Source organism: Mastigoproctus giganteus, chromosome 6 (genome assembly GCF_048544385.1).
Source record: "Mastigoproctus giganteus isolate SK-2022 chromosome 6, ASM4854438v1, whole genome shotgun sequence".
Classification (NCBI taxonomy): Eukaryota; Metazoa; Arthropoda; class Arachnida; order Uropygi; family Thelyphonidae; genus Mastigoproctus; species Mastigoproctus giganteus.
Window position 1 is genome coordinate 151,878,521 of NC_143580.1, and position 27,056 is coordinate 151,905,576.

The 27,056-nt window shown below is 35.7% G+C and overlaps 1 protein-coding gene across 4 annotated transcripts in view; it reads right to left on the reverse strand.

Annotated features, from left to right (window-relative positions):
• The window catches only part of Polr3F (RNA polymerase III subunit F), a 315,200-nt gene that overhangs the window by 230,238 nt on the left and 57,906 nt on the right, over window positions 1–27,056 (reverse strand). For all 4 annotated transcript variants that reach the window (XM_090375396.1, XM_090375397.1, XM_090375395.1 and 1 more), the window contains exon 4: window positions 26,460–26,577. In XM_090375396.1, coding sequence (XP_090231522.1) covers window positions 26,460–26,577 — 118 coding nt within the window. The remainder of the gene's footprint in view (window positions 1–26,459; window positions 26,578–27,056) is intronic.

The window sequence follows — 27,056 nt, forward strand, 5'->3', positions numbered from 1 at the left end:
GTTATCATTAGAATAAAATTCTATGTTACTAATAGTAAGCTGAAAAAAAATATTCACTATGATGCAAAATTCAATATCAAAATTCATTTTTAATCAGTGTCTCAATGTGTGAATAACAGATGTCGAATATGGACCATTGAATAAAGGTGAGTTGCTCTCTTAGCGCAGTTGAAGATCACCCCGTATGTTTTGCTGATGCTGCCATGTTTGCAATGATGTAATTCAATAATGTCCGCGATGGGCCATCTAATGCAAACTGGCATGAACTTAGTTCGCCAACAGTCAACCACCTTTAGTTGACACCATGATAGAAATCAGCCACTTGCTGTAGAGCACAGGTTAGCTACTGCTTGCACTTTCTAAAATCTAAAGAGCATCAGTAGATTGTCATCAGACTGTGCTAAATCCGTACCCATGGAGAAAAAAAAGTAAATATTCAGAAGACTATCTAAAATTTGGCTTTACCGCTTTGATCAGCAATGGCATAGAGAAGCCATAATGCATTTTGTGCAATGTCGTTCTCAGTTCTAAATCTATGAAACCTTCAAAACTGAAACGTCACTTAGAGACAAAGTTCAGAACATACTAAAAAGGATTTGGAGTTCTTTCGACGCCATGAAACTGGTCTCAGATGTTAGAGACTTGATCCTACAGGAAATTTTCAGCACCAGAGCACAACAGCAGTACAAGCATCATATGAAGTCGCATTGGCCAAACAAAAAAATATTTACACCGGTGATTCCCAAACTTCTGAGATCTACGGACCCTTTCAAAAATCAAAAAAAAAAGAAAAAGTTTAAAATTTTATGTTTAAAACAACTCGGCTTTATTCTTATTTTTACACAAATATATAATAATAACTTTTATAGAACGAATAATTTGACCAGTTCCGGAGGGTCCATTTCGCAGACCCCCTGGAACTGGTCTACGGACCCCAGTTTGGGAAGCGCTGCCTTACACGATTGTAAAAATGATCATCACACCTTGCATGCTGAAGTTAATTCTTGGGGAAGCCAGCAAGATAAAGATGTGACAAATATCTCTGTCCAATAACACTATTCAGAGGTGCATTTCGGATATGTCTTTGGACATGAAAGAGCAAGTTTTGAATGAAATCAAAGTTTCTCCATTGTTTTCTTTTCAAGTTGATGAATCAACAGACATATGTTCATGTTCTCAGTTGCTTGTCTTCGTGAAATATATTCACTCAGATGACATCAAAGAAGAGTTCCTGTTTTATAGTGCACTTGAAACTACCACAAACGGTAAAGATATTATGGAGAAGATAAATACCTTTTTTGAAACCGGAGGACTACAGTGGAAAAACGTCTGTGGGGTTTATACAGATGAAGCACCAGCTATGCTAGGGTCAAAGTCGGGCTTTCAGGCAAAAGTGAAAGAACTTGCTCCCCAAGCAAAGGGCATTCACTGCATGATTCACCGATATACTCTTGCCAGTAAGACTCTTCCAGCTCCTCTAAAAGCGGTACTTGATTCTCTGATCAAAATTGTGAATTACATCAAATCTGGAGCCCTCAACATCTGTCTGTTTAAAGAACTATGTAAAGACATGAATTCTGATGACAAAATTCTTCTTTTTTACACTGCTGTATGCTGGGTTGTCAAAAGGAAATGTTGTCAATTGTGTCTTTGAGTTGAAAGATGAAATCAAGTTGTTCCTGGAAGTGCAAGGGAAACATAACCATGTGGCTTACCTTTAATGATGTAGCTTGGAAGAAAAAAGTTGCTTACTTAGCAGACATTTTAGGCCAGCTAAATAAGCTGAACCTGAAACTTCAGGGAAAGGAAACACACATTATCCAATTTCAAGACAGTCTTCAGGCATTTGTATCCAAGCTGCAAAACTGGTATTGGAAAGTAAATCTTGGAAACATTGCCATGTTTGAAAAACTCTGCAGTGTGGTAGAGGAATCTGAAGGTGAACTGGATGAGAATCTGAAGGAGGAGATTACTGGGCACCTTGAATCCCTTGAAAAGGAATTTCAGCAGTACTTCCCTGATCTTACAGAAGAAGAAGCTGCACTGGTACGAAACCCATTCTCTGCTTCCCTGCATGTAGCCAGCATTCCCAATGAAATACAGGATGAATTCTTGGATCTGCAGAACAATTCTTTGGCACGTAATTTGTTTTATGAAAAATTGATGACTCAGTTCTAGTGTGCTATGTATCAGTCATATCCAAATGTCACCATGATTGCCCTTCAAGTTTTACTTCCATTTGCCTCTACATATCTCTGCGAGAGAGTGGATTTTCAATGCTTCCTCATATCAAAACAAAGGCAAGAAAGAGACTGAATGTTGAGGATGACATGAGGTTGGCTTTAACAAACACTCAGTTGCAAATTTTGAAGCTGGTTGCCCAGATGCAAGTACAACCATCGCATTAAATATTAGGTTAGAATTATATTCTGAAAAATCTATTTTTAATGTGTTTTCTTTACCCTATTAAAAATGCCTTTTTATGCAAATGTGGCAGGGGTCACAAGTTACTTGGCTATTATAAAAGGGGTCACAACTCAAAAAAGGTTGGGAAACGCTGCTCTACATGTAAAAAACAATTTTGGTAAATTTACTTAGATTTTAACAAAACTTCTGATACAGTTCTGCATAAACTGAAATAACATGACATTAGTAACACGATACTACAGTGAATAAAGAGATGGTTAAGTGACAAGAAACAGAATAAACATAGACCAAAGTAATAAAGCAGGATTCCACAAGGTTCAGTGTTGGGTTTCTTTATTGTTCATGTATTGCAATAAATGAACATTTATTGGGTTCATTTATTTCTGATATTTATTAATGATATTGATTTTGGAAAATAAAATTTAATGTCTACATTTTTTTGATAATAACAGATAAGCTGGTTAGTTAATGACATTAATCAGGATCTGCTACTTCAACAAAATTTAAATAAACTCTTCAGATCTGCTAAAATTTGGCAATTGAAGTAAAAACTAAGTATGACCTTATAAACTTATAACATTATTACATGTAAAGTACTACATTTAGACAGCAGTAATCCAAGAATAACATAACTTCAGTAGCACAAAACTCAAGCTAGTTGATAACAAAAGGCCTAGGGATAACTGAATAGCCTGAGCAGTGCAGACAGGATACGCTGGAGTTTTTTCACCGACAGGAACACTGTAAGCAGGGACAAAGAAAGAATTATCCCATGCTAAAGTGATAGCACCCCCAAATTTTGAATATGGCATGCAGGTCCTATGTAACAATGGATGCGACAAGCAAGGAACAGTACGCTGCTCTCAAAATTTGTTTCTGTCTAAAAGAGGCTTCTGGGGAATCTATGCTTCCATATAGCACAGCTCACAGCTCTTTAAAGATAAATGTGATTCAATCCCAAAAATTGGCAGTCCCGGAGCTCCAACCACTGCCATCACCACAGAAACCATGAACACTGCTTCTATAATCATGAGAGAAGGTCATCGTATAACAGAAAGGCAACTGGCAGAGATGCTGAGAATATCAGTAGGAAGCCTGCATGGTATTCTTCGTGATCATTTGCATATGAAACACATTTGTGCATGCTACGTTCCAAGGCTACTCACTTCTGAGAAACAGCAAGTTCACATGGTTTGTCAGGAGTTGCAATGGATGGTTACTGAAGATGGTGAGGTTCTGCACAAGGTGATAGGGGCAGATGAGACATGGCCACATCAATTCGACCCAGAGAGAAAGCAACAAATCTCTGTTTGGGAGTCTGTGTCATCACCAACACTAAAAAAAGCAAATGTTGTGGCTTCTTGGAGGAAAGGTCATGGTCATCTTTTTTTTTTTTTTTTTTTTTTTTTTTGACATTCGAGGAATGGTTTACAGCATCTTGTGCCATGTCGGGCCCAGCACTAGAGTTTTTGGAGCCCTTGAAGATTGTAATGAATACTACAATTTTGAATAAATATAAATGAAAATATAGTTTTTATTAATTTTATTAACATCAATTACATTCTCACTTTACGTACTTTAATAATGACAAAATCATATCCAAGTTCAGATACATTTAATTGTTTGCAAATATTGTGTTCTATAGATATCATTGCCAGATTTATAAGCTTATCTTGAGACATACCTGATTTTAAACAGTTTTTAATAAGTTTTAATCTGGAAAATGATCTCTTTTCCTGCTTGTGACACTCACCGGAATTGTTAATAAAATTCTTAGGGCTATTGTCAAATTTGGAAAAGGCAACTTATTTGTGCAAATTAAATTTAATGTTTCATAGCGATTATTAAATTTATCTAAATCCAATTTAAAAAGATCCCTGAATACAAACATTTCGTCGAATAACTTTAAGTTCTATTTATGTCTTTGTTACCTCTGTCTGTTAAATGTATTTGCCAATTATTACAATTCTGACAAAGTTTTTCATGATCAGAATCACTGGATTTATGTAAATCACACAAAAACTTAAATTGCTCATTGTATACTTTTAGTTGTTCAAATCTTCCATTTAGGGAAGGCATCGCAACACCTAAAATGGCGTTGAAGAAATCCACTTGAAATTTATCTTCTGGCGATTTCAACGATTTGTCCTCATGCTTTTAGTCAAAATGCTTACATTTTTTATTTCGCCGACCTTATTCAACAGTTTGGAATAGCATAATTCATATTCACAAAAATTGTTTTGCTTCTTGTTGAAGTTTCTCATAGCTGGAATCAGAACAACAATTCGAAATAATAGTTGGCATTAGCATTAACCATTAGTAGACGCATATGATGCAAGAAAGCCAGCTTATACAGCATCAACTAAAAAAAACTGTTTTGCCCATCCATTCACTCCAAAAGGTTGCCTACTTTAGCCTTGAATTAATTTCAGCTGTCAACTTCCACAACAGATGGAAGTTTGTTCCAGCAATCAACTACCTGCTGGCTAAAATCAAGTTTGCGCACATCTATTCTACAACTGTCTTTATTCAATTTGAATTTATGCTCCTCATATTTATAATCTGAGCAAAAGGAAGAATCTCATCAGCACTGAATCTGCTCAACCCATTCGAGGCCTTATACATTTCAATCAGATCACTTCACAGGTGCCTAGTCTCCAGGCTGTAACCCCCATGTGCAAGTACACTGTGGGTGACCACCCAGATATGAACCAACGTAAGCAGGGGTCAAGGTGTGGCACCCACACCACACAGAGGAATGCTACCCCTCTCTGTTACCAGGCAATACTAGGTGGTAGATGACTCTCATCAACCAGTGCAATACCACCACTTTGCTTATTGGAGGCTTGAAGTGGCAGAACTCATGTTTAGTCTCCAGAGCAAAGTTCTAGGCAACCCTCCCCCCATCTCCTCTATCATGCAGTATCATTGATGTCCTTTGAGGTTATGATGAACACCACGGCGAGATCAAAACTTCCTTATGTTTTGAGGGTACCTAAAATGGTGTTTGCAGGGCAGCCGCTAGTTAGTTAGTACACTGGACTGAACCTATCAGTGACTCTCTAGAAGGCTTCTGGATCAGATAGTGTATAATCTTGCTGCCTCTACTCTGCCAGATCTTTAGTAGTGTGTATGTGGGGGCATTGTTGAGGCCACTTTAAGGATCTGGGTATATTCTTACCACATGTTTGCCATATCCGAACATTCTATTATTTCATATAGCATGTCCCCCCACTTTTTCTTACTACTGAATACATCACGAATTATCAAACTAATAGAGAAAACTTATCGACAAAAGGATCTAAACCTCCTAAACACTTCGTAGTTAATTTCACAAATATTCGTGGTCTCAGTTCTAATCTCAATGATGTCTATTTCCACTTACAGTCTGCCAAACCCCATATACTTTTTCTGAAAGAATCTCAGTTATCGGTTGATTCAACCACTGCTCATCTAAGTTGCCCAAATTATTCGCTGTATGATTCCTTTTTGCCTCAAAGGTGGTACTTGTGCATATGTCCTAACATAAGAGAGCATTCTACTTATTTTCCTATTAGCCCTGTTCACTGCTAGATAATAACCATTATCTGACATGAGGAATGGTGTGCTAAATTTTAGACTGACACATATACAGTCTTTAGTCACAGTACTATGAAAAGTGACAAAAGCAGCTGAAGGATCCATTCATCACTATACAAAATTTTGCTACTGCTTTCTGAGACAGCATATTTACTAATGATCAGATTCACACCATGAAATGAGAACATGCAAATTATGACTAATGAATGAAGCAGGATAACTGCATTTTAAAGAAAAAAAAAACTGAAGGCCTTTAAATTTAGCATTAGCATTAGTAGAGGCATTTGATGCAAGAAAGCAAGCTTATGCAGCATCAGCCAAAAAAAAAAATAAAGTAAAATAAATAAATAAAAAATAACCACTTCCACTTCACCCCTCTGTTCGTTCAAAATACCTGTCCAGCTGAGCCTTAAACTTATTTAGGCTATCAACTTCCATGACAAGGGATGGAAGTCTGTTCCACCTACCAACCACCCGCTGGCTAAAGGCAAATTTCCGCACATCTATCCTACATCTGTCTTTCCTCAATTTGAACTTATGATCTCTCAGGTGATTATTCTGAGCAAGAGGAAGAATCCCATCAGCATTGAGCATGCTCAAACCATTCAAGGCTTTGTACACCTCTATCAGATCACCTCGCTGGTGCCTAGTCTCCAGACACTGTAATTTGCAAAACTTAAGCCTTTCTTCGTAAGAGCACCCCTTTGTTCCATTCACTAATCTTGTTGCTCTTCTCTGTACTCGTTCCAGCAGCTCTACATCCTTCTTGAAATGAGGCCTCCAGGCCTTTATACAGTACTCAAGGTGTGGCCTGACCATTGCCTTATACAAGGGAATAATCACCTTATCCCTGCTAGAAAAATTCCTGTATATCATTGACAATACACCATGAGCTACTCTTGCAGCCCATCTGCACTGTTCAGAGAACTTCATATCTGCCTGCACAACCACCCCCAGGTCCCTTTCATTCTCTACCACTGTCAGTGTAGTACCACAGAGTTGATACGTTGCTCTGGGGTTGCTGTTTCCCATATGTAGTACTTTACATTTGTCAATGTTAAACTTCATTTGCCACCTCTCAGCCCATCTGCTCAACCTTTCCAGATCCTGTTGCAGCAGCATAGTGTCAGTAGTGTCCTTGACAACCCTGCCAACCTTCGTATCGTCTGCAAACTTGGACATTAAGCTTGATATACCATCATCAATATCATTTATAAATACAGAGAACAATAAAGGACCCAATACTGAACCCTGAGGGACTCCACTAATAACATTAGTCCACGATGAGCAGTGTCCATTGATTACCACGCTCTGGCTTCTCCCCCTCAACCACCCCTTTATCCATAGCAGCAATTTGCCTCCAATGCCACACTGCTCCAATTTGTGCAGCAGTCTTCCATGTGCAACAGTATCAAAAGCCTTTCTAAGATCCAAGTATATAATATCAAAGTTATTCCCTGCATCCAGTTCTTTTGTGACTGCATCATAGTATCCAATCAAATTGGTCAGGCAAGACTTCCCCTTAACAAAACCATGCTGTGTCCGAGCTATAACTGAAGTCTTGTCTAGATGATCCTGCAGTGCTTCTTTAACCAGTGCCTCCATTAATTTTCCGGGAACAGAAGTTAAACTCACAGGTCTATAATTACTTGTGTCAGCCTTTGATCCTCCCTTGTGAATTGGGGTCACATTTGCACATCTCCAGTCCATGAGTACCTCCCCAGAGTCCAAGGAAGCTCTCATAATTATGGCTAAGGGTTTGCTTACTTCCTTTGCTGTCTCCTTTAATATAACTGGATAGATCCCATCCACCCCAGGTGCCTTTCTTGTGTTTATCTTCAACAATTTCTCCTCCACTTTACTCTCAGTTATTACAAGATTCTCTAGCTTACTGCTAGAGTTGAATACACCTCTGGCATTCCCCCTCGCTGAATAACTCCTCATGTGTGAATGTCGATGCAAAATATTCATTTAGTTTGTTAGCTACCTGAGCAGGGTCATCAACAGTTGACCCGTCGATATCAAGTGGACCAATCTGATTCATCCCCTTCCTTCTAGAGTTTACCTAAGTAAAGAACTCTTTGTTGTTTTTCTTCGCATCCCTTGCCTAGGATCTCTCGTAATCTGCCTTCGCCTGCCTAACCTCCTTTGTAACTTGGTTACAGATCAACTTGTATCGATCATAGGCTTCTGTGTCACGTGTTAATTTGTATGTATCCCACGCATTTTTCTTCTCTGCCATATGCCTCATTAGTTCATCTGACATCCATTTAGGCCTAAACCTTGAACAATATTTCTTAGTGGTATGTAAAGCCTAGTAGCTTGCAAGATAAGTTCTTTGAATGCTTCCCATTTTGAATTTGCTGTTGGTAACATCATCAGTTGTTCCCACTGTATAGAATTTAAATACTGTCTCAGTCCATCGTAGTCGCCTTTACGAAAGCAATACCCCTTCCCTTTACCCCTAATGGTAGTTACCTCTTTGAGTAAACTCCTTTATGTAATTTCTTTATGTCACTGTAGAAGAAGGGCATAGCCTCAGTCTACAGCAATTAGGCAACTTAATTTATTATCTATAAGTGCACTAATCTCAATATTATGAGGGGACACTTCAACAAATTACCTTGGTGCACCAAGCATTTTAGCCTTGCAGTTCTTGCAAGACATCTCCTAGTAGCTGCTCCAAATATTGATTGGACATTAATTGTTGGTTCAAGGTAAATGGTAGTATATATATCTACCTTCCTAAATATAGACACAGTTTCAATGAGTAGTTCTGAAAGCAGTTATTGTTTACTGCAGAAAATTAAGCATGCATAATTTTGAAATTTTGCATACAGGTAGATCCCGACTTTACGAGTTACTTTGTTCCTAGCTTATGCTCATAAAGTGAGAATTTATTCCCATAGATGTAATGTTAAAAACAGGATTTATGTTCCCAATGAAATTTTACCATAGTAATGTCAAATAAAGGTAAACAAAATAATAGTTTATGCTTAAACAATGATTTATTTATCCAAAGAAATTAAATCAAGTAAATTATAATAATAAAGAAATTATTTATGCCATACAAATGTTAAAGAATGTTTATTCATCATCATCGACTAAATGCACACTCACTGATAGTTCCTCACTTGTTGATCGTTCATCACATTGTTGGTTCAACACTCGTTGTTAGTTTGTTGGAAGCACAAGGAGTCGTGTTCTCCTTCAGAAATGCTTCAAGAGTCATATGTTTCCAAGACAGTCTTCCCTTTTCTTTATAAATTTCACAATAGCATTTCGCACAAAGATCTTTAATAGTCATTCCGGCTGCATGTTTGCTTAAGATCTCATATTTTGTTTCCAGTATTATTCCTCTTCGCTGGTTCTTTTTATTAACATCACTCTCCGTAGCATTACTTAGTTTTGGCATACTGTACAGTATTAATAAGCAAGATAAATTTGAAATTTGATAAGACAAGACAGCAAAAATGAAGAGCAACACAAACACTCTTTGTAATGTCAGGCGTGGTAATTGCTTTATGTTATGTGAGTCAGTGAGACACTCTCATCTACCTGAAAAACAAACGCATGCACAGTACTACTGTACTGTATAGATATGTGAGTTGTATGAAATGCCTTATTTGTTAGTTCAAACTCTGAGAATGAGGAAGAGGTTGAGGAAGAACCATGCCAAGAGAAGAAGTTTGACTTTGAAAACCTAGTGCAGGCAACGCGTGATGCCAAATGCCTTGTGGACTTCTTCTGCAAATACAAAGACAACATGATTTGTTCAATGAAATTCAAGGAAAGCCTCAACAATATTTTAAACCATAATCAAACTATGTTCAAAGAGTTCAAACAAAAAGCAGCTTCCAATCACAATGTTCCTGAAAAGGACAACTTCTACATCGACGCCTAAAACTCCTCGTACCCCTGAACCAGAAGTCTCGACGCCAGCCAACCCTGCTTCTTCTCCAGCCTCTAAGACCCCTACTACTAAAGAGTATTGAATCCTGTGGTGAATACCCTGGCACATGCCTTATTTTAACTATGTAATAAAATTTTGATACAGCATTTTCGAAACATGGGTCTAAAATGTTACTCATTTTTGTAAAACACAATTAAAACCTTTAAACAAATTTAAAAATTTTTTGGCTAATTATAAATGGTTGCATAACGGGCTATTTGGGCGAGAGTACAGATTATTGTGGGAAGTGTTGACATGTAAGCCCCGTGAATAGGGAGATGTGACTGTATGTTCAAAAACTAAGATATGTGCTTAAAAAGTTCTCATCATCCTCAGTTTTCAAATATCGTAGGTTGATGGCCGAAAACCAAGACCTGCCATTAAAACTTTATTTCCTACATTCCCATTTAGACTTTTTTTTCCTGAAACCTTAGAAGCTGTCTTCAATGAACATGGTGAAAAGTTTCCCTAAGATATTTCACAAATGTAAAAAAGATACCGGGGAAAATGGAGTCCAAATATGTGGCAGACTACTGTTGGAATCTCGTATGGGAGACACCAAAGGACGATTATTAAAGGCAAACATTTTTGTAAATAGAATAAGGTTAATAGAACAATTGTTCAATATTTAGTACTGTATGTAACATTTTCTTAAAATATATAAAATCTTTTTTACTAGAAACTTTGACTTTAATCCCTTCTCCCTTAAAATGGGTGGGTGTTACAACAAATATGGTTGCCATATTTGAATTCAGCAAAGTCAAAGTTACAAGAATCACCCTGAATTATTTTAACAGGGAGTGGGGGGGGGGGAATTTGCCAAAAAGTGTAATTGGCATTCTGTCAGAAAAAGTATGTAGAGGTTAGGCAGACTAAGTGAAAATGGACATCATTGAGATTAGAACTGAGACAACATATATTTGTGAAATGGACAAGGAAGTGTTTTGGAGATTTAGATCTTTTCACAGATGAGTTTGTTCTATTAAGTTTGATAATTCATGATGTATTCAGTAGAAAGAAAAGGTGGGGAAGGTACGTTGTATGAAGTAATGAAATTTTTAGACATGGCATACACATAGCAAGAAAATACCCAGTTCCTTTACATAATGCAGCCTCGACAATACTCCCACATACACACTATTCAGACTCCCTCCAGTAACTACTTGGCAGAGTAAAGATGGCGAGATTATAACACTAGCTGATCCACAAGCCTCTTAGGTAGTTACCAAAAGGTTTGGTCTGGTGAACTATCTAGCAGCTGGCCAGCAAACTCGGTTTTAGAGCTGTACCCTCAAAATGTAAGGAAGATCGGATCTCCCCATGATGTCCACCATAACCTCAAAAGACATTAATCATACTGCATGATGGAAAAGATGAGGGTTGCCAGAGCTTTGCTCTGGAGACTAAACATGGGTTCTACCACTTCAAGCCTCCAATAAGCAAAGTGGTGGTGTTGCACCCATTGATAAGAATCACCTACCACCTAGTACTGCCTGGTAACACAGAGGCGCTGCATTCTTCCATGTGGTGTGAGTAACACACCCCCGACCCCCGCTTATGTTGGTTTGCACCTGGACAGTCACCTCCAGTATACTAGGCATAGCATTTCAGGACTTGCACATGGGGTTACCCCCAGGGTTACTACCAGTCCCATCAACTTGACAGTGCAAGCAGAAGATTTGGCTGTCACAGACCAACCAGACTATCACTGAAATTTGGTCCCCTTGACCTGAATATCAATTTCATCAGTATTTTAGATTTCTAAGTAGCAAGCCCACTTGACATACCTGAAAGAATGGCTGTGATAACCTCAAGGACCTAATGTCTGTGATATGAGTAATAAAATAAAGAAATATAGAAAAGGGTAAAGCTCTCTCTCTCTCTCTCTCTCTCTCTCTCTCTCTCTCTCTCTCTCTCTCTCTCTCTCTCTCTCTCTCTCTATATATATATATATATATATATATATACACACACACACACACACACACAAGTAACCCTCGTATATAACGTGGTACCTATACAAAGCTGTTTATAAATTGTGGCTACCCTTGTATGACACAGTCGTGGTTTCGATATAACACGATCTACGAATTGTTGTATTGCTTCTTTTCACACACTTTTACCACGCGACTTAAAAATCAAACTTTATGTTCATTAAATTTGTGTCTGCTCATATAATGGGTGTAGTTGCCAGAACCAAATTTATATAAGGGGCTTATATAAGGGAATTAAATAATTTATATAAAAATATTTACGCAGTAAATATTTTTTTTGTAGTGCCAATTTTTTACCTTATAAAGAGTTAATTGTTGCACAAGTAGTTATAAATAGTGAATTTATTTGCATTAGTAGAGGCATATGATGGAAGAAAGCAAGCTTATGCAGCATCAGCTAAGGAAAAAAAAAATCCACTTCCATTTCACCCCTCCGTTCGTTCGAAATACCTGTCCAGCTGAGCCTTAAATTCATTTAGGCTATCAACTTCCACAACAAGGGATGGAAGTCCACCAACCAACTACCCACTGGCTAAAGGCAAATTTCTGCACATCTATCCTACATCTGTCTTTCCTCAATCTGAATTTATGCTCTCTCAGGTGATTATTCTGAGCAAGAGGAAGAATCTCATCAGCATTGAGCATGCTGAAACCATTCAAGGCTTTATACACCTCTATCAGATCACCTCGCCGGTGCCTAGTCTCCAGACACTGTAATTTGCAAAACTTAAGCCTTTCTTCATAAGAGCAAGCCTTTGTTCCATTCACTAATCTTGTTGCCCTTCTCTGTACTCGTTCCAGCAGCTCTACATCCTTCTTGAAATGAGGCCTCCAGACCTGTATACAGTACTCAAGGTGTGGCCTGACCATTGCCTTATACAAGGGAATAATTACCTCTTTATCCCTGCTAGAAAAATTCCTGTATATCATTGACAAGACACCATGAGCTGCTCTTGCAGCCCATCTGCACTGCTCAGAGAACTTCATATCTGCCTGCACAATTACCCCCCCCAGGTCCTTTTCATTCTCTACCACTGTCAGTGTAGTACCACAAAGTTGATACGTTGCTCTGGGGTTGCTGTTTCCCATACGTAGTTCTTTACATCTGTCAATGTTAAACTTCATTTGCCACCCCTCAGCCCATCTGCTCAACCTTTCCACATCCTGTTGCAGCAGCAGCATAACATCAGTAGTGTCCTTAACAACCCTGCCAACCTTTGTATCGTCTGCAAACTTGGACATTAAGCTTGATATACCATCATCAATATCATTTATAAATACAGAAAACAATAATGGACCCAACACTGAACCCTGAGGGACTCCACTAATAACATTAGTCCACGATGAGCAATGTCCATTGATTACCACTCTCTGTCTTCTCCCCCTGAACCATCCCTTTATCCATAGCAGCAATTTGCCTCCAGTGCCACACTGCTCCAATTTGTGCAGCAACAGTATCAAAACCCTTTCTAAGATCCAAATATATAATATCAAAGTTATTCCCTGCATCCAGTTCTTTTGTGACTGCATCACAGTATCCAATCAAATTGGTCAGGTAAGACTTTCCCTTAACAAAACCATGCTGTGTCCAAACTATAACTGAAGTCTTGTCTAGATGATCCTGCAGTTGTTCTTTAATCAGTGCCTCCATTAATTTTCCTGGAACAGAAGCTAAACTAACAGGCCTGTAATTATCTGTCTCCCCCTTTGATCCTCCTTTGTGGATTGGGGTCACATTTGCATGTCTCCAGTCCATGGGTACCTCTCCTGAGTCCAGGGAAGCTCTCATAATTATGGCTAAGTGTTTGCTTAATTCCTTTGCCGCCTCCTTTAATATTACTGGATAGACTCCATCCACTCAAGGTGCCTTTTTTGTGTTTATCTTCAACAATTTCTCCTCCACTTTACTCTCAGTTATTACAAGATTATCTAGCTTACTGCCAGAGTTGAATGCACTTCTTGCATTCCCCTCCCTGAATAACTCCTCATGTGTGAATGTCGATGCAAAATATTCATTTAGTTTGTTAGCTTCCTGAGCAGGATCAAGAACAGTTGAACCTTCGATATCAAGTGAACCAATCTGATTCATCCCCTTCCTTCTAGAGTTTACATAAGTAAAGAACTCTTTGCTGTTTTTCTTTTCATCCTTTGCCAAAGATTTCTCGTAATCTGCCTTCGCCTGCCTAACCTCCTTTGTAACTTGGTTACAGACCAGCTTATATCTATCATAGGCTTCTGTGTCACATGTTAATTTATATGTATCCCATGCATTTTTCTTCTCTGCCACATGTCTCATTAGTTCATCTGACATCCATTTAGGCCTAAACCTTGAACAATATTTCTTAGTTGGTATGTAAAGCCTAGTATCCTTGGCAAATAAAAAATTTATTTTTTATAGTAATGGCCACCAAAACTGCAAAAGAAGGAAAAAACCAATATTGAAAAGAAAATTCATTTCTCTCGAAGAAAAAATTAAAATCTTGAATCGGTTGATAAATGGAGAAAAACAAGGAGTTGTTGCAAGGACTTTGAATTTAAATGAATCAACAATTCGTACAATCAAACAAAATGAGCAGAAAATCAGAGATAGTGTTATTGCTGGGTCAACGATAAGTGCAAAGCGTATTGCTCGTGTATGCGATATTTTAATGGGGAAAAAAAAAAAAAAAAAAAAAAAAAAAAATGGAGAAATCTCTAATGGTCTGGATTGAAGATTGCCCTCACAATAAAATGCCTTTGAATGGAAACCTTATTAAACAAAAAAGCCCTCAAAATTTATCAATATTTAAAAGAACTTGAACAAAATTTTTCAGAAGAAAGCTCTCAGCATGAATTTTGTGCCAGTAAGGGATGGTTCGAAAATTTTAAAAAGCGTTTTTCTTTGCATAATCTTCAGCTCCAAGAAGAATCAGCATCAGCAGACATAGATGCTGCCCAAAAATTTCCAGAAGAACTTTTAAAAATCAGTGAAGAAGGTGGATATAGTGCAGACCAGGTATTCAACGCAGACGAATTTTGGTTAAACTGGAAAAAAATGCCAAAACACACTTATATATCGAAAAATGAAAAAACAGCACCTGGATTCAAAGTTTCTAAAGACAAAATTACTCTACTGTTTTGTAAGGGGCCTCCGTAGCCAGGTGGGAAGGAGCAGCAGTGCATAGCACACGCTTCTTGATTAGACCGGGATTCGAGCCCGTCACCACCAAATACAGAGGATGAGGAAAGGTCAGGGAATGACCACCGCATATTCCCGGAGCAATATGGCCTTAGTTGCTAATGCTTCTAAAAACCAAATAACAAACAAACAAACAACAACAACTGTTTTGTAGTAATGTGTCAGGTGATTACATGACAAAACCAATGTTAATTAACCGATCTTTAAACACTCGTGCTAAAAAAGCGATTAACAAGTCCACCCTCCCTGTTTAGTGGAGATCCAACAAAAAGGCATGGCTTACAGCTAGCATATTTGAAAATAGGTTTTTTAACTGTTTTGTGCCTGATATAGAAAGATACATAAAGATAAAGAATATCGTCTTTAAAATTTTACTAATTTTAGATAACGCACCAGGGCACTCAAAAAATGTAACCCATCCAAATATTAAAATAATTTATTTGCCGCTTAATACAACATCACTTATTCAACCCCTTGATCAAGGGATAATTTCAACATTTAAAGCATATTATATTTTCTTCAAACATTCGAATTAATTTTGGAAAAAATGGAATCTAATCCAAACATGACACTGCCTCAAGAAAAGTGTCATGTTTGGATTATAAACATAACATTGAAATTGAAAATTCAATTTCAATGTCAAAAAAAATTGAAAACTCTTTCTTGTGGAAAGAGTTTTCAATATTTAATTGTGTAAAAATTATTTCTCTATATGTAAAGGAGTTAAAACCCTCTACACCGAAAGATTGCTGGAAAAAAATATGGCCTGGTGTCGTCCTTAATCAAAATTTCATACCTCCTGTAGATGCTGAACTAAATCGTATAACAAACCTAGCACACATTTGTGGTGGCGAGGGATTTTCCGATATGGTTGAAAATGAAATTCGTGAATTAATTAATGAAGAAACAGATTTAAATGAGGAGGAATTGGTTCAATTAATAGAAGACGGCAAACCAAATACAAATGGTGAGGAAAGTTCTACTGAAGATTCTGATTGTGCTGAGTCTGTTAAAGAGTTCAGTCTAAAGAAATTAGCAGAAGGATTAAATTTGGCGCAAAAGTTAGGAAGTTATTTTACGGATAATGATCCCTCAACAGAGCGCTCGGAAAAATTCAAAAGACAATTGGACAGTTGTTTAACTCCATATTATGAACTTAATAAAAAATTGCAGCATAGTGGTAAGCAAGGTCTTATTATCGACTTTTTGATAAGAAAACCAGCTGAAGTACCCAGTGAGAATTATACAAATGATATCGAAGAGATTTCAAGTGATAACGACATCCGGCCACTCGTAAATAAAGAATATCTACGAAATATTTTTTCTGAAGAAAGTGATGACAATTAAAATATCCATTTCTTTAATTTTGAAATTTATGCATTATGTGCAATGAAATTTATGTACAATTCCTAATTTTTATAATTTTATGCTATGTATTTGTTAAATAGTTAGTTACATGAAGTCATTGTTGTTTTTATAATTAAAAAAAACACTACAGAACATAACCCTACATTTTGTATGAAACCTGAACCTCATATAATGCATGATATTTCTGAAACCTAATCTCTGCATTATACAAGGGTTACCTGTATATGTGTATAATCCAATTAATCCAAAATTAAATAAAGAGATAAAAAGTAATCAAAATATATATTAAAAATAAGAAAAAATATATATATTAAAATAAATAGGAAAAAATAGTAGAAAAGCTAACACCAGTGGCAGCAGAAAAGCACAATCCACTAGATGTTGCTTATAATAAGCTAAAATAGGATATTTGCCAGCAGCATGGCAAACCAGTAGAGTGAAAAAGAACTCAACCAAATAAAATAACAATAACAGAAAAATATATAGGGGGGAAAAAGAAGAGGTAGTGTTGAAGCAACGTTCCTAAAATAATTTAGGAAATTAAGCCAATTAAAAGAAATTTAGTGGCACCCTTGAAGGCACCCATTTCCGAATTATGTGAAATCTCACTAATGTGGAAACGTAAACTAACAACATTACATGACCAAATAAACTGAAAATAATAATTAATAAAATGAAATGAAATAAAATAGACTGACCATTATGCCATATCTCGACAGAGGACCACGACGCCAATAACAGTCAGGGAATCACTGTATTTCGAACGCTAAACAAATCCATGCAACGTTGGAATGATACTAAGATCAGACCGTCGATGCAATAGATTTGCATAGCGGTGGTCCTTATGCAGCGAAAAATAATAAAACAGAAAGAAAGCCTAGTACTCGCATGGCCAAACCACACCACTGACAAAGCAACAGTTGAACTGAAAATATATAGAAACAAATTAGGCTATACGATAGCGGTACGAATGCAGCATTAGCACATCGTCATGCTACCTCCATGTAAATATAATCCAATTAATCCAAAATTAAATAAAGAGATAAAAAGTAATCAAAATATATATTAAAAATAAGAGAAATATATATATTAAAATAAATAAGAAAAATATATATAAATGAGTTTTTCTATGTAACTCTTTAAAGAAAAAGTTTAGTTACACAGAAAAGGTTTTTTTTTTTTTATTTTTTTTTAGGAGCTTTAGCAACTAAGGCCATATTGCTCCTGGGATATGCGGTGGTCATTCCCTGACCTTTCCGCATCCTTCGTGTTTAGTGGTCACGGGCTCGAACCCCGGTCTAATCAAGAAGAGTGTGCTACACACTGCTGCTCCGGCCCACCTGGCTATGGAGGTGCCAGAAAAGAGGTATACAGTAGATGAAATGGTTTCAGTGAAATAAAGTTCAATAAATTAGGTATAACAGATGCACCTAAAAGCACAAAGCAGCTTTTAATCATGTAATAATGTTAATTTAATTAAGTATGCATAAATGGATGTGAAAGTACACAAGGTGCCAGTAACTATAAGGGTGAGGAAAGTAGAAAAAGAAGAGTAATAGATTAGCGAAAAGCGAAACAATGTTAATATCCTAGAGGTTATGATGAATTAAGTAAATTATGGGCTGAATTGCCAAGCCAATATAAAGTGGGGGAAACTATAAAGTAAAATTAGTACAACAAAATACTAATAAAATAAAAATAAAATGAATATGGTATAGCTGTCATCAGATATTTTTTTTTTTTTTTTTTTTTTTTTTAAGGAGCATTAGCAACTAAGGCCATATTGCTCCGGGATATGCGGTGGTCATTCCCTGACCTTTCCGCATCCTTCGTATTTGGTGGTGACGGGCTCGAACCCCGGTTTAATCAAGAAGCGTGTGCTACGCACTGCTGCTCCTTCCCACCTGGCTACGGAGGCGCCTCATCAGATATGAGGGAAACATATTTAGTAAATGGTCTAATATAGGTAATGCAAAAAATGCTTGATCTAATGTCGGCTGAAATAAATATTGATATGTATAAATATTTATTGATACATACTGATACAACCTGATCATGTATCAATATTTATTGATACATACTGATAACAACCTGATCGTGTATCAATATTTATTGATACATACTGATAACAACCTGATCGTGTATCAATATTTATTGATACATACTGATAACAACCTGATCGTGTATCAATATTTATTGATACATACTGATAACAACCTGATCGTGTATCAATATTTATTGATACATACTGATAACAACCTGATCGTGTATCAATATTTATTGATACATACTGATACAACCTGATCATGTATCAATATTTATTTCAGCTGACGTCAGATCAAGCATTTTTTGCATTACCTATATTAGATCATTTACTAAATATGTTCCCCCATATCTGATGACAACTATACCATTTTAATTTTATTTTATTAGTATTTTGTTATACTAATTTTACTTTACAATTCCCCCACTTTATATTGGCTTGGCAATTCAGCCCCATAATTTACTTAACTCATCATAACCTCTAGGATTTAACATTCTTTCACCTTTCACTAATCTACTACTCTTCTTTTTCTACTTTCCTCACCCTTATAGTTACTGGCACCTTGTGTAACTTTCACATCCATTTATGCATACTTAATTAAATTAATATTATTACAACTTTTATTTATATATATATATATATATATATATATATATGATGTAATATAAAAATTAGACAAGAGTAATAAAAATAAATAAATATAAAGCTATCATTAGAGGCAGCAAATGCAAATCCTCCACATGAAGCCTAATTATATCTGATAATTAAAATAAATCTGATATTTAAAATAAAATAAAAACATCAGCCAGTAGTACGGCAAAAAAGTAGAGCGAAAAACAACGTAAAATAATATAAAATAAACAAACAGGGAAGGGAAAGTAAGAGTAATAATAAGACAAAAAAGTAGTCGATAATCCCCTGTATAATTTAGTCATTAAACCCAATTAATAAAAACGATGTAATTTTAAATTAATGCCAATTATAAATAATTTAGCGGTTCCTCCCCAGAAGGTACCAGTTCCAAAAGACGTGAAATATCACCAAAAATGGGGGTTAAAGAAACTACAAAAAATTAAAATATCGAAATGATAGACTGACCATCATGCCCCATATCGACAGAGGACCACGAGGCCAATAATGGTCATGGAATCGCTGCATTTCAATCGTCATACAAACCATCGCAAAGGCGGAAATATCGAAGAACCATACCACCCTACCATTCTCCGATAGATCAACCAATGCAGAGGATTTGCATGGCGGTGGTCCTTATGCAGCGAGAAATAATCTATAGAACAGACAGCACTCTAGATCAGAGCCACACCACTGACATAATGTAAGCTTAACCAGCTTATATAATAGAAAGAAAAGAATAGATGGCGGCACAGGCACTGCTTATTAGCATATCAACCCACTACTGCCACTAATTATATGATGTAATATAAGGGATATGTTTCCCTCATCAGATATGAGGGAAACATATTTAGTAAATGGTCTAATATAGGTAATGCAAAAAATGCTTGATCTAATGTCGGCTGAAATAAATATTGATATGTATAAATATTTATTGATACATACTGATACAATCTGATCATGTATCAATATTTATTGATACATACTGATAACAACCTGATCGTGTATCAATATTTATTGATACATACTGATAACAACCTGATCGTGTATCAATATTTATTGATACATACTGATAACAACCTGATCGTGTATCAATATTTATTGATACATACTGATAACAACCTGATCGTGTATCAATATTTATTGATACATACTGATAACAACCTGATCTATCATTTCGATATTTTAATTTTTTGTAGTTTCTTTAACCCCCATTTTTGGTGATATTTCACGTCTTTTGGAACTGGTACCTTCTGGGGAGGAACCGCTAAATTATTTATAATTGGCATTAATTTAAAATTACATTGTTTTTATTAATTGGGTTTAATGACTAAATTATACAGGGGATTATCGACTACTTTTTTGTCTTATTATTACTCTTACTTTCCCTTCCCTGTTTGTTTATTTTATATTATTTTACGTTGTTTTTCGCTCTACTTTTTTGCCGTACTACTGGCTGATGTTTTTATTTTATTTTAAATATCAGATTTATTTTAATTATCAGATATAATTAGGCTTCATGTGGAGGATTTGCATTTGCTGCCTCTAATGATAGCTTTATATTTATTTATTTTTATTACTCTTGTCTAATTTTTATATTACATCATATAATTAGTGGCAGTAGTGGGTTGATATGCTAATAAGCAGCGCCTGTGCCGCCATCTATTCTTTTCTTTCTATTATATAAGCTGGTTAAGCTTACATTATGTCAGTGGTGTGGCTCTGATCTAGAGTGCTGTCTGTTCTATAGATTATTTCTCGCTGCATAAGGACCACCGCCATGCAAATCCTCTGCATTGGTTGATCTATCGGAGAATGGTAGGGTGGTATGGTTCTTCGATATTTCCGCCTTTGCGATGGTTTGTATGACGATTGAAATGCAGCGATTCCATGACCATTATTGGCCTCGTGGTCCTCTGTCGATATGGGGCATGATGGTCAGTCTATCATTTCGATATTTTAATTTTTTGTAGTTTCTTTAACCCCCATTTTTGGTGATATTTCACGTCTTTTGGAACTGGTACCTTCTGGGGAGGAACCGCTAAATTATTTATAATTGGCATTAATTTAAAATTACATCGTTTTTATTAATTGGGTTTAATGACTAAATTATACAGGGGATTATCGACTACTTTTTTGTCTTATTATTACTCTTACTTTCCCTTCCCTGTTTGTTTATTTTATATTATTTTACGTTGTTTTTCGCTCTACTTTTTTGCCGTACTACTGGCTGATGTTTTTATTTTATTTTAAATATCAGATTTATTTTAATTATCAGATATAATTAGGCTTCATGTGGAGGATTTGCATTTGCTGCCTCTAATGATAGCTTTATATTTATTTATTTTTATTACTCTTGTCTAATTTTTATATTACATCATATAATTAGTGGCAGTAGTGGGTTGATATGCTAATAAGCAGCGCCTGTGCCGCCATCTATTCTTTTCTTTCTATTATATAAGCTGGTTAAGCTTACATTATGTCAGTGGTGTGGCTCTGATCTAGAGTGCTGTCTGTTCTATAGATTATTTCTCGCTGCATAAGGACCACCGCCATGCAAATCCTCTGCATTGGTTGATCTATCGGAGAATGGTAGGGTGGTATGGTTCTTCGATATTTCCGCCTTTGTGATGGTTTGTATGACGATTGAAATGCAGCGATTCCATGACCATTATTGGCCTCGTGGTCCTCTGTCGATATGGGGCATGATGGTCAGTCTATCATTTCGATATTTTAATTTTTTGTAGTTTCTTTAACCCCCATTTTTGGTGATATTTCACGTCTTTTGGAACTGGTACCTTCTGGGGAGGAACCGCTAAATTATTTATAATTGGCATTAATTTAAAATTACATCGTTTTTATTAATTGGGTTTAATGACTAAATTATACAGGGGATTATCGACTACTTTTTTGTCTTATTATTACTCTTACTTTCCCTTCCCTGTTTGTTTATTTTATATTATTTTACGTTGTTTTTCGCTCTACTTTTTTGCCGTACTACTGGCTGATGTTTTTATTTTATTTTAAATATCAGATTTATTTTAATTATCAGATATATATATATATATATATATATAAAAATGGGTTTTCAATATAACTCTTTAAAAGAAAAGTTTAAAGAGTCACATAGAAGAGATGTAAACAGTAGATAAAATGGTTTCGGTGAAAGCAAGATTAATAAATTAGGTATGACAGATGCACCTAAAAGTGCAAAGCAGCATTAAAGGATGCAAGAGTATATGTAATTTGTATTAAGTATAAATCGATGTGAAAGTTACACAAGGTGCCAATAACTATAAGGGTGAGGAAAGTAGAGAAAGAAGAGTAGTAGATTAGTGAAAGGTAAAAGAATTTTAATATTCTCGAGGTCATTAAGTAAATTATGGGCTGAATTGCCAAGCCAATATAAAGTGGGGGAACTGTAAAGTAAAATTAGTACAACAAAATATTAATAAAATGCAAATAAAAATGAAAATAAAAAGCAAATGAAAATAAAAAGCAAAATAAAAATAAAAATAAAATGCAAATGAAAATAAAAAGCAAATAAAAATAAAAAGCAAATAAAAATAAAATGCAAATGAAAATAAAAAGCAAATAAAAATAAAATGGTACAGCTGTCATCAGATATGGGGGGAAACCAATTTTAGTAAAAGGTCTAATATAGGTAATGCAAAAAATGCTTGATTTGATGTCAGCAGAAATAAATATTGATACATGAACAGGTATTTCATCAGGGGACTAATTTTAGCTGGAAAAACACAGTTCCTGACCATGTATCAGGAACTGTGTTTCTATACTTGTCCATAATAGTAGTAAAAGAAAAGTGAAAGACCAAAAAGGAATGAAATGAAATTGGCACTTTTTAATACAGTATAAACAAGGTAATTCCAAAACAGTGTAATTTATTTAGGTAAAAATAAGTATATTTAATATAAGCATCAAGCTGGGATAAAAATGGTTAATATCAATATGTTTAATATAAGCATCGAGTTGGGATAAAAATGGTTAATATCAATATATCTTTAATATAAGCATCGAGTTGGGATAAAAGTGGTTAATACCAATATATCTTTAATATAAGCATCGAGTTGGGATAAAAGTGGCTAATATCAATATGTTTAATATAAATATGTGGAATTTAGTGTAGGATTTAATTTTGTATAGATAAGAAATCAGTGTAGTTTAAAAATAAATTTAGAACAAGCAAAATGGTATAAGGATGAGATATTAAATTGAGGATGGGGGAAGGGAAAAGAAGTATTTTAAATAAATAAAGATGAAAAATAGCAATAGAAGTAGGTAGTAGGAATGTTCGTTTCACCCTCGTATTACACTAATAGTTTAACGAATGGGAATAAATTTAGAATTAGACAGCAGAAAGATAAAAAAAGCATACAAATAGTTATTAAATAACACTAAGCTTACTGGAGTTGTGAAGCCCAACCTTGTAGTAAGGGCTCTGGCATTTGTAAGCGTTAGTATAAAAGAGAGCTAATACCAAATGCTTGTATTTAAAGGAAAAATATACAGAGACATTCCAAGAAACGAATCTAAAATGAAACCGAAAGTATGATAAGACAGTGAAAGTGTATGATACCTGGAGTAAATCAAGAAATGCGAGAAAATGAGCTGGCAGAAAAAATAAAGGCGGGGAGCTGAGATGCACAAATTGAGTAGCGTAGATGAATATATGCAGGTTTAAACTAAATGATATATATATATATATATATATATAGGGTGTTTCAAAAGTGATGGTCAATAATTTAAAGGTGAACTGTACAGACTACAAAAAAAACCTAGTAAACATGGGTCAAGTGAATCGTTTCTGACATATTGCACATTTCTAGTTGAGATCCACCACTGACAAGGTGAACTGTACAGAGTTGGGATCCACCATTGACTTATTTGTTTAGGTTAGGTTATGCTCATTCTCTCTCTTTCCCCTATCTCAATGCTCTGAGACATAGCAGGCATACCAGTACTTGTTAAAGGATAGTCAACATGGAAAGAGGTTACAGCAATGAAGAGTATGCAGCCATGCAATTCATGTATGGTAAAGCCAACGGCAATGCACTCTACACTGCGCATTTGTGCCAAGAAGCATTTCCCCGTCAAAGGCAGCCCAACAGGTGCACATTCATCGGGGTACATCAACGCCTTAGAGAACATGGGCGCTTTGCACATGGAGTATGAGCAGGAGGGCCCAGAAGCATAACACCTGATGTTGAGAAAAGGGTGTTAGAAAGAATAGAACAAAATCCAGGAATTTCAACAAGGAGGGTTGCTCTGCAAAGCATGTACTGAGTCATAGCAGTGTGTGGCGAATTTTACATCGCCAGTTACTGTACCCCCTACCATACCCAGCGTGTACAAGGTCTCAGCAATACAGACTACCCTCCCAGAGTGCTCCCATAGTCAGTGGCGGATCATAACAGAAAATGTTCATTTGCAGCCTGATGTTCACTGGACTTTTTTTTTAGTTTGTACCTTTCACCTTTAAATTATTGACCATCATTTTTGAAGCACCCTGTATATACATATATCTCTATACATTAAAAGAGTTTTTTTCTTAGTGACATTTATTCGAGCCAATGGGAGACGAGGGCAAAGCAATTACGCCACTACAAATGCAATTAATTATTGACAACTGCCTCCATAACGTTCACCAACCTCATGCATGTGATTCACTGTCTAACATATGATGTTCCATTGAACATGTTTTTTATATATTATTGAATATTGTATATTTGTAAATACTCTAGTTTAGTATTTTGTACATATTTTAAATATTTGTATAGTTTGTAAATATTCAGTTAAATATTTTAGTCCTACTCTTTCGGATGCAACAATATTCCTGGTGTATTATGGAACCTGAAGCAAAAGGCCTTTTCCTAAGTGACCTAATAAACGCAGATAAATAATTGCATAGTGATATTGGCTGAAGTCCAGTATACTATACGATTTTTTTTTTTTTTTTTTTTTTTGATTTGGTAGTTGTTGGCGCATCGGCTTCTGTGGCCATATTGCACCTCCCAAGGTTTTTGCAGTACTTTGATCCAAGCCCGAGGCGGGAATCGAACCGGCGACCTTTGGGTTGCCGGGCAGGTACTTTACCCACTCGGCTAGCCCGGTCGGCCCAGTATACTATACACCAGCAGTACTTCGATGAAAGCGAGGAAGACGGCGATAATTGATAGGTGAAGGCACCTCCCTTTTCTGATTGTTTTATGTTGTCGAGTAGAGGGGGACCTAGCTTAGGTAGGGCGTTTATCCCTCCATCCCACTGTTTTAAAATGGAAAAACACATTCCCAATTTAAAAACAATGGCAAATGTGGGGAAAAACACCCTAGGCATATCAACCTAGGAGGAGAGTGGGCAGGGAAAGCAGTGGCATCTGCCAATCACTGCTTTGTTCCTATCCATTTGTCGAAATATGGGCGCACAACTTGTCAATTACTGCTTTAACACTGTTTTGCTTGCCACCATGTTGGAGGGTGTACCCTGTTCTGAAGTTTTACCACGATATTTATTTGACATTGAGAAAGCCGTGCACTACAAATGCACAGGTAAATAATTGCATAGATCATTTCCTGAATAGATATCGACCAACGCATTTCGACACGTGTGTCTTTTACGTAGAAAAGATCTGACATACTCCACATACCTCTACATTTTACGTAGAAAAGAGTGTGTGGGAGTGGGCAAGCAAAGCCCTCTAGTATATATTAAAAAATATTTTATATGATAGTTATTATAATAACATAATTACAAACAAAATTACAATTCATAATACAAATTATATATACTTACATAATAATTTATTCTTTATATAAAGGTACTAAATAAACATCAATTATAGATCACTACAAAATTAAAAAGATACCGTACAATGGATATACCATATACCTTTATATAATGAAATAAATATATAAATTTAAAAAAAAATAAGTTTAAGTAACTTAAACCTAAATTATGTGGCACCCCACCCCTGGAATTTTGTTGTGGCACCCCAGTTGAAAACCACTGGCCTAATCCCTTACCTTACTGTTTCCAAGGCATTTTCTCATGTTAATACAAAACTTAACACAAACATAATTCTGAACTATGACACTTATACCACTGTTATAACACAAATGACTGAATGCAGATGACAAGATAGGATTATGTGCAAGTTTACCAACAAACAAGTATTTTATCTAATATATGGCTCAAAACTATTCCCATGTGCTTGAATAAATACATCCATTTCAGAACTTTCTGATAGATCCTCATATATGATAATATACCTGAGATAAAAGTCTATTTAATGCTGTAACCATCTGTTTAGCATCGAATGAAGGAATTTCAGCATATAATATTTTTTCTGTAACACCTGATGAATTTTCTTGGCAAAGCTTGACAATCCTTAAAAAAAAAAAAAAAAAGTTACATTTAAATTTTTAAAATTACATCATTTTAATTACACAAAACAAAAATTTATTTGTTTTGTAATAATTTTATCTTAATTTCAATAATTTCAAACTTAAATGATAAAATAATAATGCATTTTAAATTAAAATAGATAACTGCAATGTGTCAACTAGTCCTCCCCCCCAATACATATTCACAATTAAAAAAATGCTTAATCTCCTCTTGCCATCCTTGCCTGTCCATTTAGGGATGAGTGGGATATATAAACTCAATAAGAAAAAAAACACCATTTTTATCTAACTTTGCAAGTATGAGCTTACTCTCAAGTCATACAACAGCTCAGATGGCCAACAATTTACATAAACTTTTTTCTTTTTTTTTTATCTATACAAAGTTGAATGGTTGCCCTTGACTTCTGTTGATTGTCAAAGTGGAAGTCACCCGTATGGACAACTGTATAGTGGACATTACAA